Genomic DNA, 18,314 nt, shown 5'->3' on the forward strand with positions numbered 1-18,314 from the left:
CGGTGGTTCTGTTAATCGTATATGGTATCGTCTCTAAGAGATTAACGAAGGAAACTGTTGGTACTCAGAAGCACTGAAACTCTGGTAGAGTTCACAACAAATATATAACCACCAGAAGTGAGAATATTTTTATGACCTTATTGTGATTATAAAGGAAGATATATTAGAGAAATATTATCTATATTTATGCCTCGATCTGCAGTATTCTTCTCTTAGTGGAGAAAAACAATTCAAGTGTGATGTAATTAAGGTATGTTTACCGTTTTTCATGAGATCCGGTTTTAGTAAACTTTGACAAACAATTGTGGTGTCTATCTCAGGTAAAGTGATTTGAGCCTTTGCTCATTATTGTTGGTGTAATATTTTTTTTATTCACTTCTAAGGTTACGTGCTATGTTTATATATTAGTATGTCATGGTTAAGTTGATACTTTTCTTAGAGTGACCACCAGAAGTGGCAAGTCTAAAGTATCAATAAATTTATCTATATTCATGATCACCAGAAGTGATGATTTATACATAGGCCTATATATCGTGGTTTATATTGGAAATATGTTAGAGAAAAATCTCTACATTATATGCATACCTCGATTTGCTCCCGAAGTAGCAATATTTTAAAAAAGGTTCTAAGCGACCATAATTTTTCATGGTAAGACACGTTCATATGATTATGTTCTATTCTTGAAGAATGAGAACTTTTGATAAATATTACAAATACAGATCCAATCCCTGAAGTGATCAATGTGATGATATTTAGTAAAGAATATAAATACATACCTGTGTTTTTGTTGTGAAAATACCACGCCTCACCTCCAGAAGAGATATAGTAATTGAGAAGAAATATTCTAATACTCTATACTTTACTCCCAAAGTAGTAAACACTGAAACTTACTCTTGAAGTAGTAAACTCAGACATTTGCTCCCGAAGTAGCAAACTCAGAAATCTGCTCCCGAAGTAGCAAATTTTGAACTCTACTATTGTTTATCTCATGACACCAATAGCGTTTAATTAAAATTCTTTTATGATACCAGCAGTATCTAAAATATATTTGATAGAACAAAATCAACTAAGGGCTCCAGAAGAGCTAACTATTTATCTAGAAGATTATGACATCACTAGTGTCCAAACAATATTTGATTATGGAGAATAAATTAAATACTCCTGAAGAACTTGTATACCATTACGTTATTCGTTCGAGATTGCATTATATGAAGTTGTTATGATCGAAATAAGAGTCGTAGTAAATTCGAAGTTTACTAAAATTGTAATACAATATAAGAATGATGAAGTCACATGTCACGGTAACCAGAAGTTTATCGATGCGAAAAAGAATTCATGTCATAGTAAATCAGAAGTTTACTAAAATAAATAGCACATGGCGTGATAAACCTGAAGTCTACTAGTATAGATAATTTTATCAGATGGCATGAGCAATTTGGTCATCCTGATTCAAATATGATATGCAAATTGAGTATTCATATTAAAGAACTAGAAGATTCTTCAAGAATTTATTTTTGTTGCTTGTTCTCATGATAAGTTGATTATACTGGCAAATGTTGAGATTGAATTTCCCAAATTCTGAAAAAATATAAAAGGTGAATATGGACCCGTTCACCTGTTATGTGATGTCTTAAATAGATGCATCGATAAGACAGTCACATGTGCGTTTATTGTCAACCCGCAGTTTGACATATGCAGAGTTACTTGCTCAAAATAATTGAGTTAAGAGCACAATTTTCAAATTATGTAATCAAGATAATTCATCTTGTTAATGTTGGTTGACATATGCAGAGTTACTTGCTCAAAATAATTAAGTTGAGAGCACAATTTTCAGATAATGTAATCAAGATAATTCATCTTGTTAATGCTGGTTTATATCAAAGCTGGTTTAGCGTTGAATGCCTCTGATAAATAGCTAAACCATTGCTTATGAGAACAAAGCTTCATGTGCAGGTCTGAGATATGATATATTGTATACAACATCACTTGTATGCTTCAGACCAATAAATTATGATAAATTCCCCCCTCACAATTGGTTCAGGGTTAGGAACCAGATATTTTCATCTAACAGTTTTTATGTGTGGTATACGATTAATTAATCTACCATGATGCACAAAGATGGATTCCCCCAAAGAAGATGGGATATATGTTAGTTTTTCTAACATAAGGGGGAGAGAATAAGCAGCTAAAGAATATGTTATGAATTATCATTAGTATGATCCTCATTCAAAAGATAATTCAACTCAAATGCTAGAAGCATTTGCTGACCTAAAATTAATTTCTAATTTCAGCTGCAAAATGCTCCTATTAAATTCATGTCTCTGAAGGACAGAGTCTACAACATGCATGAAGCATGGTAGACTAATCGGTTCCAAACACAATAATCCTTGAAAAGGGAGAGGAGCAAATGATCAAAATGGTCATAATAAAGAGGCAATGTGCTCTTGAAGAGTATACAACATAACACTTCATGAAACCTCATGCGAGGTTTAGGTACCTAAAATAATGAAAGTGATGAGATCTCAATAAGTTATGTCACATTGCGAACCGACACAAATGATATATCGTCGACGATATCTTTGGTACAATATAGCGCAATATTGTAAAAGATTGTGAGGATCTAAATTCTACGTCTATTAAAGCATGCTAACGTAGAAATTATTATCAAGTGAAATGACGCATCTTGGTAAGCGTAAAGCTTATTGGACCTGCTGTCCAGACACCAGAAGATGTCACATCATTTAAATAGAAATAGATGTTGTCACAGCCTATATGAATTACTTGATAAAATTATATGAAAATTCCTGAAGAATTTTAAATGCCTGAAGCATATACAAATTGTAGAAATTTGTTCATAATTCTTATATGAATTAAGTTAAGCAAGGTGAACGCGATTATATCACCTTAATAAATATTTACTGACTAAGGACACAAATGACTCTATTTATCCTTATGTCTTTGTGAAAATCAAAATTTGTCATATTGTTGGTGCAAGTTGATTACTTGAGAATTATTGAAACTCTTGAAGAGTTTTCAAAAGAAATAGATTATCTGCTGAAAAAAGTTGAAATGAGAAACTTGCAGAATATTTGGGTCCTGAAGTGCCATATCTTTATGCAATTGATGCATTTATATATTTTGCTATGACTATGAGGGATTATAGTCATACGATGTTGTTCTACATGACAATCAAATCATATAAAGATAACATCTGTTTATAAAGCAAGTCAGGAATGCACTTGGAGTGATTTCAATAATATTATATACCAATGCAACTCTATCCAAAGACTGAAGATGCAGCAGTATACATAGCCCAACTAAAGAGATGATTCATAAAAGCACAAGACATGTTTCATCAAAGTTGTTCTTCACACACTAGCTCCAGAAAAATGGTGATACCAACATGCAAGAGATTTGTTCGAGCAATAATATGACTGATTTATTCACCAAGTCTCTATCAACTGCAACGTTCGAGAAGATGGTGCACAAGATTGAGATGTGAAAGATTCAAGTTTTTGGATTGAAGTTCTCATCAAGGGGAGTTAATACGCGTTGTACTCTTTTTCCCTTTCAAGGTTTTTGTCCCACTGGGTTTTTCCTTGTAAGGTTTTTAACGAGGCAACTAAATGGCGTATTATTAGAAATGTGTACTCTTTTTCCTTCACTAGAATTTTTTCCATTGGGTTTTTTCTAGTAAGGTTTTAACGAGGCACATTATCTACCAAATAGACATCTAAGGAGGAGTGTTATAAATATTATTTATTATTATGGATGTCTATCTTTAGGAGAAACTTTAGAGTTTGTGACTTTGACACCAAGTTAACTTTCTCCTATAAATAGAGATGTTCTCTTCATTGTATATAGCCCTGAACAAGAGAAATAAAGATATCTCCTCTCTTTTCTTTTTGTCTATAATATTGTTCTTGCTTGCTTTATTATTTTATAACAGTTAAAGCTTAATAGTACTTACTTATAACTTATCTTTCATAAATCTAAGGACTTAAATATATCACTAAAAATTGTCCATATATGATACATTAAATGAATTCACTGAATATTTGATAATGTAAAGTTTGAACCTATCAACAACTGCCTTCGCGCGGACATATAGCCTTCTCAAAGAGTTTATCTCAAAAACATTGAAAAACAGTTTCACACTTTATTAAATATATTTTGCAAAAATTGTGTTTCAACGAAGCTCCAAAAGAAAATTTGAATTATGGCAAGGGAAAGGGCGTAAATATATCCCTCAAAAATTAAGTCTACTAAAAAAAATAGGCATTCTTATATTTTTAAAGTCATATGATATTTTTAAATTAAAAAATAAGCTAAATATATTTTTTTTAAAATTCCCTCAGCGAAAAGTATACATTTTGCACCTTTTGTGTAACGAAAGAGGTATATACAACAATAATAATATACCCAGTGTAATTCCACAAGTAAAATCTGAAGAGGGTAAATCATACGCACACCTTATCCTTGCCTTTGGAGTAGAGAGTTTTTTGACAGACTCTCGACTCAGAATAAGATAAGAGTATATATATGTGCAGCGAAGTGAAAAACAAAAGAAAGTGGTTTTCTTGTTTTTTATTTTTTTTATTTTTAACAAATCAAAAAAAGAAAAAGAAAAAGAAAAAGTAGAAAGTTCAGGTGAGTAGTGATGAGCACAAGGTCACACTCACAGTAGCGGCAGTAGTTGCTTTTTCTTTGATTTGATTACGTAGCCTAAAATTGTACTTTTAAAAAACACGATTTCCAATCCCTAAAAAAGCTTTTCAACAATGGCGATCAGTTCGCCATCAGCTCCATCTTTCTCTATCTGCTGTAATAATAATGACTACTCAACAACTCCATCTCGTCGTTCATTCAATTTCTCGCCGATCCAAACAACTCGCCGATTATTCAATTTATCTTGCCAGCTCAACAACTCGTCGTCATCTAACGGCTTTGACGGTGACGGCGATCTCCGTCACGAGCTTCAACACGGCGTTTCAACTCACCAACGCCGTCGAGGTTCGCCCGTCTTCGTCACTCTTCCGGTTGACTCCCTCAGCTTTCCGGCAGGTACTGATGCCATTCACTACTAACAAATTACTGCTACTATTTTCCCACTAAAAAAAAAACCTATATAGGTAGTGTTTTCATACAGAAAAATTAGAAAGTTTCCCAGTTTTTCAGTGTTTTAATGAGAACCTGTTTCCCCAGTGAGCTGAATGTTATGGATTTTGTAACACAAATTTACCGCTGAATGTATCTCTGTTTCTAGTAGTGGATAATATCATAGGGTACAAAGACGATGGAAGAGTGAGATAAACATTTAGCTCAATCATATTATTAGGAAAACTCTACTCTTACATAATAACATTACAAGAGAGCTTAAGGTGGTAATAGAGTCTTCTAGAATGAGGTGTGTGGATGTGCCCGTGAGGAGGTTGGTTGTTACAGGAGTTAGGAGAGGTAGAGGTAGGTCGAAAAAAGAACTAGGGGGAGGTGATTAGGTAGTATATGGTACAACTTTAGCTTAATGAGGACATGACCTTAGATCGAAACGTGGGGGGGGGGGGGGGGTGATTAGGCTGGATATGGCACAAATTTAGCTTACTGAGGACATGATCCTAGATAGAAAAGTGTGGAGGTCAAAGATTAGGCTAGAAGGTTCGCAGGTAGCCAAGTGGTCTCCTTATTAGTAGTAGTTATTAATCGTGTAGCTTCTTTTCTTCAATGTGCATTACGATCTGGTGCCTCATTTGCTTTTTATATTGCTATTTTGTTGTCATATTTTTCTTGTTACCATGCTTCACATCCTCGTCTTTTCTTTCAAGGCGAGAGTCTATCAGAAAGAGCCTCTCTACCCCACAAAGGTAGGGGGTAAGGTCTACGTACATCCTACCCTCTCCAGACCCCACTTGTGAGACTACACTGGGTATGTTGTTGTTGTAGAGTCTTCTAGAATGACACCTATTAAATAGTTTCACACACATACTATGAACTTGCCTACATTGAAATCATCAAATTCATGCACCTAGATTTCCTTATAGTCATATGGATAATCGTAACAAATATATGAACCTAGACATTTGAGTTTACTATTTTCAACAGGTATGATGAAGAGGAAGAAGGCGATGGCGCAATCGTTTCGTGCTTTGACGGCGGCTGGTGTTGAGGGAGTTGTGATGGAGGTATGGTGGGGGCTAGTGGAGAAGGAATTGCCTAGGGTTTATAATTGGCAAGGGTATTTGGAGATTGTGGTGTTGGCTAAACGTTGTGGTTTGAAAGTTAGAGCGGTCATGGCATTTCATCAGTGTGGTACTGGGCCTGACGATCCCTTCTGGTTGGTACACCTTCTCAAATTCCTTCTTTTACACTTGTTTAAAAACCATTTCCGGTTAATATTTATTTTATTTTCTCGTCCAGACATGTTTTGTTTGTTTTGAAAACGAACATAACTCTCAAAACACAACAAAGTAACTTAAATGAGTAGAATGTCAATTAACCGGTACTATTTGACACGATTGACAACTTTGCGCTTGTCATTTATTGATTGAATCTGTGAGAAACATTTGCCTTTAATATGGTCTAATGCACATTTTCCATGCGCCTCTTTTGGTGTTCTAGTAAGCTTGCAATTTGACTCTTAATTGTGTGTGTGTGTTTTTTTTTTTTTGGTGTGTGTGTGTGTGTTCTAGCAAGCATTAGAGCTTGCTGGAGGGTGTCTACACTGGTATATGATGCTTATGGATTGTGTGGTTCAGAATGTTGGACACAATACTTAGGTATTTGTTTACTTTTCACCTTATATAGCTCAGACACCTTAGTTTTAGTGATGTAATATTGGAATGGAGTACAAAAGCTGCTTGGACTGTCTTCTAAGATTCAACTGAATGATTATCCTTAATATGGAACTGTTGGCATATTTATTAATTGGCGTACACATTCAGAATGCTCGGTATTGTTTGGAAGTATATTGTACCAGGCGACTTCTGTATATTCTGCCTAGTTTCATACTGTTACGTATTAACTTCCAAAAAGAATGTGCATACTATTACTTATTAAGAATAATAATGCACCGCGGAGTTTGGAATAAGATCACAGAAAAGTGTTTTTTGTTTTGACCAACAAATCTTGTAGGTTTACCTTAATAACTAATTCTATGAGCCTATGACAGTACTTAAATATTCCACAAACAAGTTAAAACATTCCATGGTTAGTTTTCTTTCAGGAGTAGAAACCTTTAAAAACTATTGTAGGGCAGAAGCTTCCTTTATGAGACTGGAGAAAATTATCAGACTAAATAAGAAAGCACAAATGATTTGGAACGCAGAGTAGCTTGTTAGGTACTTGAATCAATTTGTTTAGTTAGAAAAGAAACAGACTGGTTTTCATGTTTCAAAATTGATTGGCTTCATCAAAAGGAATAATAGAAATTGGCACAATTTGCATGGAGAAATGGACGAATAAGAACGTTTGAGAGTCTCATCCACATAGGTAATCATTTGAACAAAATTTCTCTTTTTGGTATGTACTTGGTATCAGATTTATTTAGTAATATGCATTCTAGTGTTCTCCATCTAACTTGTGCCATAATTCATCTGCTACCTGCTCTAGCAAAGTCGTCTGTGAAGTTGATATCGTGAAGTATTAATTCATATATGTATATATGGTACGATCTTGTAACTTGTCAATATGGAGAGATCAAATCTCTGTAATTATGTAATTTTATAAGGATATAATTAGATCTTTCCTTTTTTGATTTCTTTGTGAACGTTATTCAGACCTCAATATCTTGAGGGGAAAATCAAACCATTCAATTCATTCTTCCCAATAAATGTTGTTTGTCTTAAGGTTTTAGGGTACAAACTCAAATTCTTCATCATGGTAGTAGAGTGAAGTATTGGACCTAGTGGTAAGCCCATTCTCACATTCATAAGTCTCACATAAGTACGCCAAAATTGGGTTACATGTCGGGAGGGTGTGAGTTATATAATTGTCTCACATGGAACATGCGCAATTTTTTTATGTTACAGCCTATATGAGACAATTATATAATTTTGCACCCTTCTCGACATGTAACCTGATTTGGACGTTGGAGTTGAGGGATTTTATAAAGTTTTTGGCTACTTCACTTGCTGCCTTACAATTTTTGGGTTGGATAGTTGTCAGATTCTTTAGTATGGGACTATAGCAGCCAGGGTCCTAAGTCAAAAATCTCACGGTCATCAATAAGCAAAAATAGTACCACGCGCTTGGTCCATAGTAAAAGAGTCACGCCCGTAAATGAGGGGTCGTTTTGCAAACATAAATAAATAAATAAATAGAAGTGTCCGTCTCTTTAAATGAACCAACAATGTTATATGGCAGTGAACGTTGGGCCGCTAAAATCTAACATATTTCTAGCAACGGTTAGCATTGATTTCAGCTGGTTCTAGTCTGGCTATGTTTGTGGTAGCTAAGAGAATATGGAGACTAAGGGGTTGTTTGGTTCAAAGAAAGTTATACATGGATTAATAACGCAGGGATTAGTAATGTAGGGATTAGTAATACATGGATTAGTAATACAGGGATTATTTTTTGTTGGGTGTTTGGTTCATTGCACTAAAATTGGACACAAAAGATACCATTTGAATATTTATTTATTTTTAAAATTTAAGAAATAATTTGTTCCAATTATACCCTTGGATGCTTGGTCTTTATAGGTTTCTTGGAACAAAACAAGGGTATTTTATCCATGGATAAGTTATCCCATGGTGGTGGTGGGATAAGATAATACACCCTTTGGTGTATTGAGTAATCCATGTATTAGTTATACATGCCCCAAAATGCCAACCAAACATGGTATGAAATAATACCACATATAATACCATGACTATTTTAGCTAAGACTTCCTACCAAACGAGCTCTAAGTGTTTAGTTATGCAGAAGAGCTTTTTCCTTCTGATGGCCTTTTTGTGCAGTCACTGGACTATGTCTATCCAACAATAGATTCCGTATTACTGAATGCTCTCTCCTCTGTTTGTGAACCTTGATTGGAAATTGGAATTATAGTTTTTTAGCTTTCATGGTTTTGAGGTAGTTATCTGCCCTTCTTGTTTTTCATTTTTTGATTACGGTGGTGTTCGGGCCAGCTTGCGCGAGGCTCGAGTATTACACCGGGTACCTGCAATCTCCCACCAGCACAGGTAACGGGCGACTCTGCATGTCAAGTCTTAGGCAGGGAAGAATAAATCTAGTATTAATTTTTTCCTCCGCTGGGAGTTGAACATGAGACCTCATGGTTCTCCCCCCACTTCATTGCCCTCTAGGCTACCCCCTTGGGTGCTTGTTGAACTTTCTAAGCGTTGTGCTCTCCTGGTCTTGCTCTGCCCCTCTTCCTCTGCAGTTCCGCTGGAAATGATTGCTGCTAGTTAATAATTCACAATCTGATAATATCTCCTTTTTGCTGCTGCTTAGGATTCCTCTTCCTCAGTGGGTTTGTGAAGAAATGGATAAAGATCCAGATTTAGCATATTCAGACAGGTTTGGTAGACGGAATATGGAATATATATCCCTAGGGTGTGATGTTCTTCCCGTTCTGCATGGACGATCTCCAATCCAAGCATATGCTGAATTTATGAGGAGCTTCCGCGACACCTTCATACCATTTCTTGGTGGCGTCATAACTGTATGATGCTCACTTAATGCCTCACCAACTAATTTTGAATGGTATTATACCTATGCAATTTGAATTTATGTTGCAGGGGATCCAAGTTGGAATGGGCCCTGCTGGTGAGTTGAGATATCCTTCATGTCCTATACAGAAGCTGGCTTGGACTTGGCGCTCACGTGAACTTGGCGAATTCCAATGCTATGATAAGGTGTGAAAAAAATGATGTTATGTATCTCAATTGATTTTTCATGTCATCCGTATCCAACCAAAATTGTGATTGTCTTTTTTTAAATTGGCAGTATATGCTTGCATCTTTAAATGCTTGTGCTGGGGAGATAGGAATGCGTGAGTGGGCCAATGGCGGACCTATTGGTGCCAGTAATTTAATGCAAGATCCTGAAAGCACACAGTTTTTCAGAAGTGATGGGTCTTGGAACACGCCATATGGAGAGTTCTTCCTTGCATGGTACTCAGGGATGTTGCTACTTCATGGTGAGAGGATTTGTAGGGAAGCAGAGACCATATTCCGTGGTCTTGAAGTTAATTTGTCAGGGAAAGTGGCTGGGATTCACTGGCATTATGGTACACGATCTCACCCTTCAGAGCTAACAGCTGGCTACTACAATACATCAATTCGAGATGGTTTGCTGCCAATTGCACGCGTATTTGGTAGGTATGGTTTCACCATGTCCTGTACATGTTTCGAAATGCAAGATGCAGAAGAGCAGCAGATGAATCCTGTCAGTAGTCCCGAAGGTTTTGTAAAACAACTATTACTTGCCGCTAGGATATGTGACATTCCCCTGCAAGGTGAAAACTCTGCAAGTACCTTGGATGACGGATCGTTTCAACAGGTATTAAGGATGTCTAAGTTCTACTCAGATGGTCCAGGAACACCAACCTTTTCATTCAATTTTGTCAGGATGGACAAGAACTTGTTTGAATATCGGAATTGGGTTAGCTTTACTCGTTTTGTGAGACAAATGTCAGATGTCAAAAGTTTTCGAGCCAAGCTAGGATTCGGGGAAGGTGATATGCCGCTTTCGTCTTTATCAGCATCCGCCACTGCTGGAGCAGTTCTTGCTTATTAGGAAGAAACTTCAACCTGCAAGCGTGTTGCTAATGCTAATTGCGTATTCTCACCCTCAACAAGTCAAGGGTGTGTATATCTGCAGCATCTTCAGATCTATTATTATAAATTGCGTTGCAAAAGCTTTGTCTTTTTCACGTAATATTTTTGTCCTTAAACTGTAATGATTCGCTATCAGGTTGAAAATGAGTATTTCCTTGTATTAATGGTGCCTGCCTTCCAATTATTTTGAGAATGGTGGTCGGCCTCTCTATTTCAGCTCAGAGATGAAACTGTTGGGCAAGATAGATCAGTTCAGTCATAAAAATTAACTCCTTTTAGTATTCTAATCTAATAATATCTGTATTTGTGACAAGGATGGTATTTGACCAAATATAATTAAGTGCAAGGGAAAACAAGTCAAAAAAATACAAGTAGGTTGATGTTATGGACTGACAGGTTAGTCTGGTGGTGCCTTCGTATTATTATGAAATGGATAATGGCCTCTATTTCAGTTCTTAGGTCTATCTGTGGCAAGAGAGTTCTGTTAAAGGGTGTTAAATGAGCAGGTTTGGCCGAATTTGAACGGATCAAAATGAATGGTAATTTGCACAAATTACCCTTCTTTGAGGGTGGTCTTTAATTTTTGCCCCTCAAATTGTTGATCTTTAATTTTGGCTTTTCGCCTAAAATATCCTGAGGTTGTGGGTTTGATCTCGGCTTAGTCATAGAAACAAAAAAAAGTTCGCAAGACCAGGTTTCACGAAAAGTCTGCCTGATGCGGCAGACTTTGCCTTAACCTGTAGACTTTTAGTTATGCCTTAAATATTCAGCAAACTTTGTCTTATAAGACATACTTTTAATTATGTCTTAAAGCAACGTTAGTTATGCCTTAAGACAAATTTTGCCGCATAGATAGATTTTTTGTAAAACCTTGCCTTACGAAGTTATTATTTTTTCGATTGAGCAGGGTTTGAACCCAGAACCTCGGAATATTTTCGGCTACCTTTTTAGTCAAAGATAAAACGGCATATAGCTTGGCAAAGAGGTGGTTATAGGAATTCTTATTCATGTGAAATTGTTATAGCTTTAGGATTTCAACAATTGTATAACCAAAATAAGAAATAATTTGTGAACGTTCGGCCGTTTAGGGTAATTGATGGCTAACTAATTTAATGACAAATAAAAGGGCTCCTAAACCTAAAAGGATCGCAAAGTACTAAATAACTTTTTAATAATAAATAAATCAGCAACCAAAATTCTAGTTGATTTAATAGTCCTAAATATTAGGGAATATAGGGACTCATTCGAGTCTGTCCATGAATTTCTTTGGACATACAAAGCAAATTTCTTTTTGTTTTTTTGATGAAGTAGATTGTTACTGGTATTAATTGTGATGATAATTAATGTTTGTTTTTTATTTGGACTCCACTAATATAAAATTATACGGCATTATTATGTTTCCAAAAATAAAAATGGTCAAAGTGAAAAATCACTCCAAAAATAAGGTTTTCCAATGCCAGAGTTAAAAAGGATTCCAAAAATAGAAGTGAGTTTTTTTACTTTTCCAAAAAAACAAAATAGGTGAACTATTATAAAGATGATTAAATAATAATTTGAGAAAAATAGTAAATGACAATTTTATCTATTGTAGAGTCTTTTAATGGAGGGCAAAAAGTTCAAACAACATTTCTAAGACCCTTTGTGCTCTTAATATAGTACTAGTCTCTACGCATGTGTGTTGCACATTGTTCCCTATCAATTATCACCAAAAAGAAATGTTAGGTAATATTACTTGTTATTACATTATAATTGTTTTACGAGGTACAAAAATGTTATTGGACAATAATTTTAATAGTGAGGTAAAAGATGTTATTAGAAAATAATTTAACATTCTCAATTTTATACTTTTTTTTTGGTAAAAGGATTATCAATTTACATATTTTCTTCATCCAATTAAATATAAATATATATCTTACTCCTACAATAGAAAGACTATCAGATATTTGTTCAGAGGGAATCAAGTCCTTTTCCATCTAGAAGTATTTACGGAAATATGTGGTAATGTAAGGTTTTGGACTTTAATTAGGTATTGTCTATTGTAGTTGTAATAGGATTAAGTCTAAAAAGAAATTCTGTAACGTTCTTTAGGTATTAGGTTTAAGAGGTATGTTCAAAACAGGACTAGAGCTTATTAAAAGTATAAAAGTCGTTCAATATTAGAAAGAACATTTTGATCGATCAATATTTATATTCATGTTTTTAAAATAAATATAAATAGATTATTACTTTATAATTTCAACCATTTACGACTAGTCTTTGGGCCACCATTCACAGTCCAAATGAACATAGGACTAGTTCTCCGATTATGTCCAAAAACTCTTGGGCGTTATTTCCCAATCCTTGTCAATATAGGATGTACTGTCCCTTGTTATAAATGTCCTAGAATTGGTATTTTTCTTGTAAGCCTCACAATCGATTAGAAGCCTTTACATCCTCTTCCATCTATCACCCACTTCTGCTATGGCGAATTGGGCAGACTTGCTGCCGGAACTCATCACTATGATTGCAATACATGTTAAAGTGATGGAAGATTTCATTGCTTTTGGTGGTGTTTGTGCCTCTTGGCGAACTGCTGCCTCCAAGGAGACTTTTGAGGGGCTGTCACCCTAAGTTCCTTTACTTATGCTGCCTGAAAAAGAAGATGATGATTATCGAGAATTTTACTCTCTTTCCAAGGGGAAAGTCTCGCGGATATTGTACCTCCCAGAAGCTAGAGGGCGAGAGTGTTTTCTGTCACAGGGATGGCTGTTCACCATGTCATATTACGGAGAGTTTAACTTGTTGCATCCTTTCTCCCGTGCCCAAATTCAACTTCCTTTATATAAAGCCGTAGCTGCTTTACAGGGTTTAAAGACATCTCCTACAGGAGAGAGGCAGCACTGCATCGCCCAAGCTGTTTTATCTGCCAATCCTCCTCTTACATCAGATTATGTACTGGTGATTAGCTATGATACAATTGCTAATCATTTGGCTTTTTGGTGACCTGGAGATCTCAACTGGACTAAATTTGAGAATGAAGATAGATCGGGTGGAATTTTCGATATGATTTACTATAAGGGCCAATTTTATTGTGTTACTTACACTGGTGAAGTTTGTGTTTTTGATGTTCCAGGGCTAGTGTTTCTCAGCCAATTATAGAGTCACGTATGCTTGTATTGGGAGATGATATGTCTTTGTTTAAACGGTTTTACATGAACATGTACCTAGTTGAGGTACACGGGTTACTTTTACTTGTAGTGCGATTATGTCGAGATATAAAAGGAAAAGGACCTGAGACTTTTAAATTTGAAGTATATGAACTAGATGCAATCAAAGGTCAGTTGAAAGAGATTAACACGTTGGGAGATACAACAATTTTGCTTGGGCGTTAATGAAGCAATTTCCATTGACTCCTCTAAATTCACAGAAGTCAAGCCTAATCACATATATTTTACTGATGACTGGGTTGAGGAAAATTACGATTTAGAATGTGGTGGTGAAAAAGATATGGGGGCTTACAATCTTGAAGATGGAAATATTGAATCTTTTTATCCTGGATTGTCAACGTGTCGTACTTGCCCGCCAACTTGGGTTACACCATCATTCGGATAATAATGTGATTTCACTCTCCCCCATGTTGCGGCTCCCCACCATGCTGCGGCTGGCGCAAGATTGGACAGTTCATATTTTCATCGGCTAATTTAGCACCTCTAATTTAGTTCAGTTAAAATAACCCACAATCCAGTCCTTTTACTCTTCCAATACGAATGGTATTTCTTAGGCTTGTCTCTGAAGCATATTGATATGGAAAACAAACATAAGAACAATTTATACACTAATAGCGTGTGGAACTTTTATCTTTCAGTATAATTAACATGTTACATATTTTCGTTTCCAAGTTATCATTGTTTACTTGGGATGTGGCTATTTCCCGGACCCTCTGGGATGCTATGTGCACTGGACTGCCATTGATTATACTATAAACAGTAACATGCAAAGTTGTTTTAATAATTTTGTTAATATGCAACTTTTTCTACAAAGTACGAGAAAGACGGGAGAAAGGACTCATAAAAAAATACTACGACACTCGTATTGAATCCTTAAAAACATACAAGTCATTTCCCCGCATCCATCAATAAAGTTGAGTAGTAACATTAAACCAATGGTTTAAAGCCATGAATGTTTAATTAAATAAATAAAAAAATAAGTCATAATTACCCCAATAACCATTGGTCATTGAACTTAATTAAATAGAAATTAGGTTAAATTACATTATCAACTAAAAGTACAAGTTATTTTTCCAAATATGCCAATTTGTACCCCTAATCCTAAAATTTATTTGATGATGAATCCGACCTCATGATCAATATCCACGTGAAATACCACACCCGTATCCGAGCAACATAGCCGACGACTCAATTATTCTTTCAGAATATTTTGAAAATGGATGATGAGTTGATGACTACCATGTTTATCATGGTCCTGATTTTAATGATTCTGCATATTGAATTACAATGTTGGAAAATTCATTCATCTACAGTAGGAGTCCATGTGAATTGTGAATTGTGAATTGACATGGATCAATCAGTCAGTCCACTGTAACAAGGAAAATTAGGTGATGCACACATGACACAACATCCATAGGAAATAGTGCACACCAATACAAAAGCTAACTCGGCGTTTCGCCATAAAAACCAAATATTTTTCACCTTATTTGAAATTTTGAAGTTGGAATTAAAGATGGGCTTACGTTTGGTTATAGTTTTTGCAAAGAATATTTAGTTATTTGATTATATTAGAAATGAAAATATGATTTGTAGTGTTTTTCAAATACAACTTCAAGTTATATTTGGAATTGTCATGGCCAAACGTTTTCAAAATAAAATGAAATGATTTTCAGGAAAAAAAGAAATATTCTCTCTTTTATTTCAAGAGCTCAATTGGCTAAAATTAATCGCAGGCGAATTCAGAGTTTGAGGTCGTTATTCTGTCGCAAATCATTTAATTTATTGGGTTCCGAATTATTTGCTCTTCTGGTCTTATAATTGTAGGTAAAGTAAGAACAAACTTTACTCACTAATGAGCTATTGCTGTGTTACGTAATGAATTTAATAGGTCACAATATGTACAACCTGTAATTCAAAGTTTTGCTCAACTTTGTTCATGGACTGATACAGTGATCGTACGTGCTAACTGACACGATAATAACAATGCCATATCATCAGTTATGGATCTAAATTTTAGATGATTTGAATTCCGAGTTGAGACTTGAGAGCGTGTGTTCTGAAAATCATATTTAAATTCTATCCACCTCTATGTTTCACACATATATTTAAGGTTCGATCTTGAAGCACAAGGTTCTGCCGAATACGCGAACCCATGGTTGAATCCGCCACTAGATATCGTTAAAAAGTTTGACTTTCTTGCAATGCGACTATGCACAAAAATGAAAAAATGTTAACCGGATCTATAGTACAACGTTATATGCGTTCACGGGACCTTAATAACATTTGCCTAAACCTTATGTATTTACTAAATTTAAGAAATGCACCAAATATCTTATAAATATTTGAATGGGAATCCAGTTATTGTTGTTTATTAACTTGAGATCGTTGTAGCAACCTATAAACTTCTAATCTTAAATTCGCCTCTACCACCGAGTACAAATAAATTAGGACATGGATAGTTGGCTTTTATATTAAGGTGACAAATGAATTGAAGTGCATTTGTGATCCAAAAAGTAATCGTGTGAAGTTTGTACAAGGACAGACGCACTAGTTATGTACGTTACTTGTGAACTTCAAATGCAACTATTAAAGCTGCTGTCTTTCATCATTTTCTTTTTCTTTTTTCCAATGCAATTTTAAGTAACTCATCTTGGCAACAATTTGAAGTATTTTTTTATTATAGTTTGAGAAGTTGCAAGTGTGTGGTAATGAAGAAATGAGAGAAATTAAACAAACACAGCTGGAAATTTTCTCTTGTATATCTCTCTGCTTTATTGTATACACTGTTGTATCTATTTATACTACTAAACTAGGGACTGGAAATGTAAATTCTATACTGTACAAGGAATGTAAATAAATAAAATAAATCTGCAAATTATCCTAACTAACTTTGTCTCATTCAAGTGCCATATTATATTGTATGATAGAGTGTATCCTAATTATACTATGTGTCACATTGTTGGGCTGAAGAGAAAGTAATTCAGTTTGTGTGTACCGGAGTCCCAAGACAGGACCAAGATTAATATGAGCCCAATAATGTGTAAAATTCAGAAGGCCCAAATATGTTTTGTCCAAAAAATGTTGAGCGTGTGTCAACTTCGTGAACTAATGTGAATATGTTTTGTCTGTCTCTTTTAACTTAGAAGCTTGTTGACCAGATATGGAGGATATTTCATCAGCCCCCCTTAAGTTGGTGTCCGGTGATCGGATACCCAACTTGACAAGAAAATGACGATGAAGAGGACCGGCGAGAGCCTTGGTGAACAGATCTGCGATTTGGGAAGAGGAAGGTAGAAAAGAGAGAGAGATAAGGCCACCAAGGAGTTTTTCACGAACGAAGTGACAATCAAGCTCGATGTGCTTGGTTCGTTCGTGAAAGACGGGGTTTTTTCCAATATGTATGGAGGATCTGTTGTCGCAGTGTAGAGGAACAGGAAGAGAAGGCGAGACAGTGAGATCTGAGAGAAGACGAACGATCCAAGAGATCTCGGCTACTAAACGACGCATAGAGCGGTATTCAGATTCTGTTGAGGAAAGAGAAACGACTGGTTGTTTCTTGGATTTCCAAGACACTGGGGAGTCGCCGAGACTGATGTAGAAGCCGTTGACGGAGCGTCTAGTGTCGGAGCACGAGGCCCAATCGGCATCACATAACCCAAGGACTTGAAGAGAAGGAGAAGAATTCATGAAGAGGCCCAAGCTTGGATCTTTACGGAGATAGCGAAGGGTATGGAAGGCTGCCTGAAGGTGACCAGTGTGAGGGTGTTGCATATATTGGCTTAGAGTCTGGACTGCAAAAGCAAGATCCGGACGAGTGTGCGTGAGGAAGTTGAGTTGACCCAACAGACGACGGTAGAAAGTGGGGTTTGGTAGTGGGTCACCGGAAGTTATGGTGAGTTTGAGAGTAGGGTCCAAGGGAGTGGAAGCAGGGTGGGAAGGAAGATCAGGATATTCCAAAAGAAGATCCATGGCGAATTTCCGTTGAGTCACAAGCAATCCATCTGGTAAGTGCAACAATTCCATACCAAGAAAATAACTGGCAACACCTAAATCTTTGATTTTGAATTCATTGTTGAGAAAGACCTTAAGCTCACTGATTTCTTGTTGATTGTTCCCAGTTAAGAGTATATCTTCAACATATACTACGAGGATGGTGACAAGATTCCCAGAAGACTTGTAAAAAAGAGAATAGTCGTTCAAAGACGAAATGAAACCCCGAGTTCCCAAGGCTGAAGATAACCTTGCATACCACTGGCGCGATGCCTGTTTGAGCCCGTACAAGGATTTTCGTAAACGGACCACATGTGAGGGAGAAGGTGGTGTCATGCTAGGA

The 18,314-nt window shown here is 35.9% G+C and overlaps 1 protein-coding gene across 2 annotated transcripts; it reads left to right on the plus strand.

The window, feature by feature from the left end:
- The first annotated feature begins 4,674 nt into the window (after positions 1-4,674).
- LOC132634743 (beta-amylase 1, chloroplastic-like) lies at positions 4,675-10,939 on the plus strand. 2 transcript variants are annotated; one of them, XM_060350783.1, is made up of 6 exons: positions 4,675-5,064; positions 6,100-6,331; positions 9,448-9,658; positions 9,735-9,851; positions 9,943-10,497; positions 10,566-10,754. In XM_060350783.1, exons 1-6 carry the CDS (start codon positions 4,782-4,784, stop codon positions 10,584-10,586), a joined length of 1,419 nt encoding a protein of 472 aa, XP_060206766.1. In that variant the 5' UTR covers positions 4,675-4,781; the 3' UTR covers positions 10,587-10,754. The 2 variants fall into 2 exon arrangements, with proteins under 2 accessions (XP_060206766.1, XP_060206765.1); XM_060350782.1 differs by having other exon boundaries at positions 4,676-5,064; positions 9,943-10,939.
- The last annotated feature ends 7,375 nt before the right edge of the window (positions 10,940-18,314 follow it).

This window comes from Lycium barbarum, chromosome 4, assembly GCF_019175385.1.
Source record: "Lycium barbarum isolate Lr01 chromosome 4, ASM1917538v2, whole genome shotgun sequence".
NCBI lineage: Eukaryota > Viridiplantae > Streptophyta > Magnoliopsida > Solanales > Solanaceae > Lycium > Lycium barbarum.

What these genes read in the sequence shown, in the direction of transcription:
- LOC132634743 (XM_060350782.1), top strand. Translation starts at nt 4,782, where the DNA reads ATGGCGATCAGTTCGCCATCAGCTCCATCTTTCTCTATCTGCTGTAAT. An exon ending in GGGCCTGACGATCCCTTCTG is followed by an intron (nt 6,332 to 9,447) that starts GTTGGTACACCT and finishes GCTGCTGCTTAG; the next exon opens with GATTCCTCTTCCTCAGTGGG. An exon ending in TTCTTGGTGGCGTCATAACT is followed by an intron (nt 9,659 to 9,734) that starts GTATGATGCTCA and finishes TTTATGTTGCAG; the next exon opens with GGGATCCAAGTTGGAATGGG.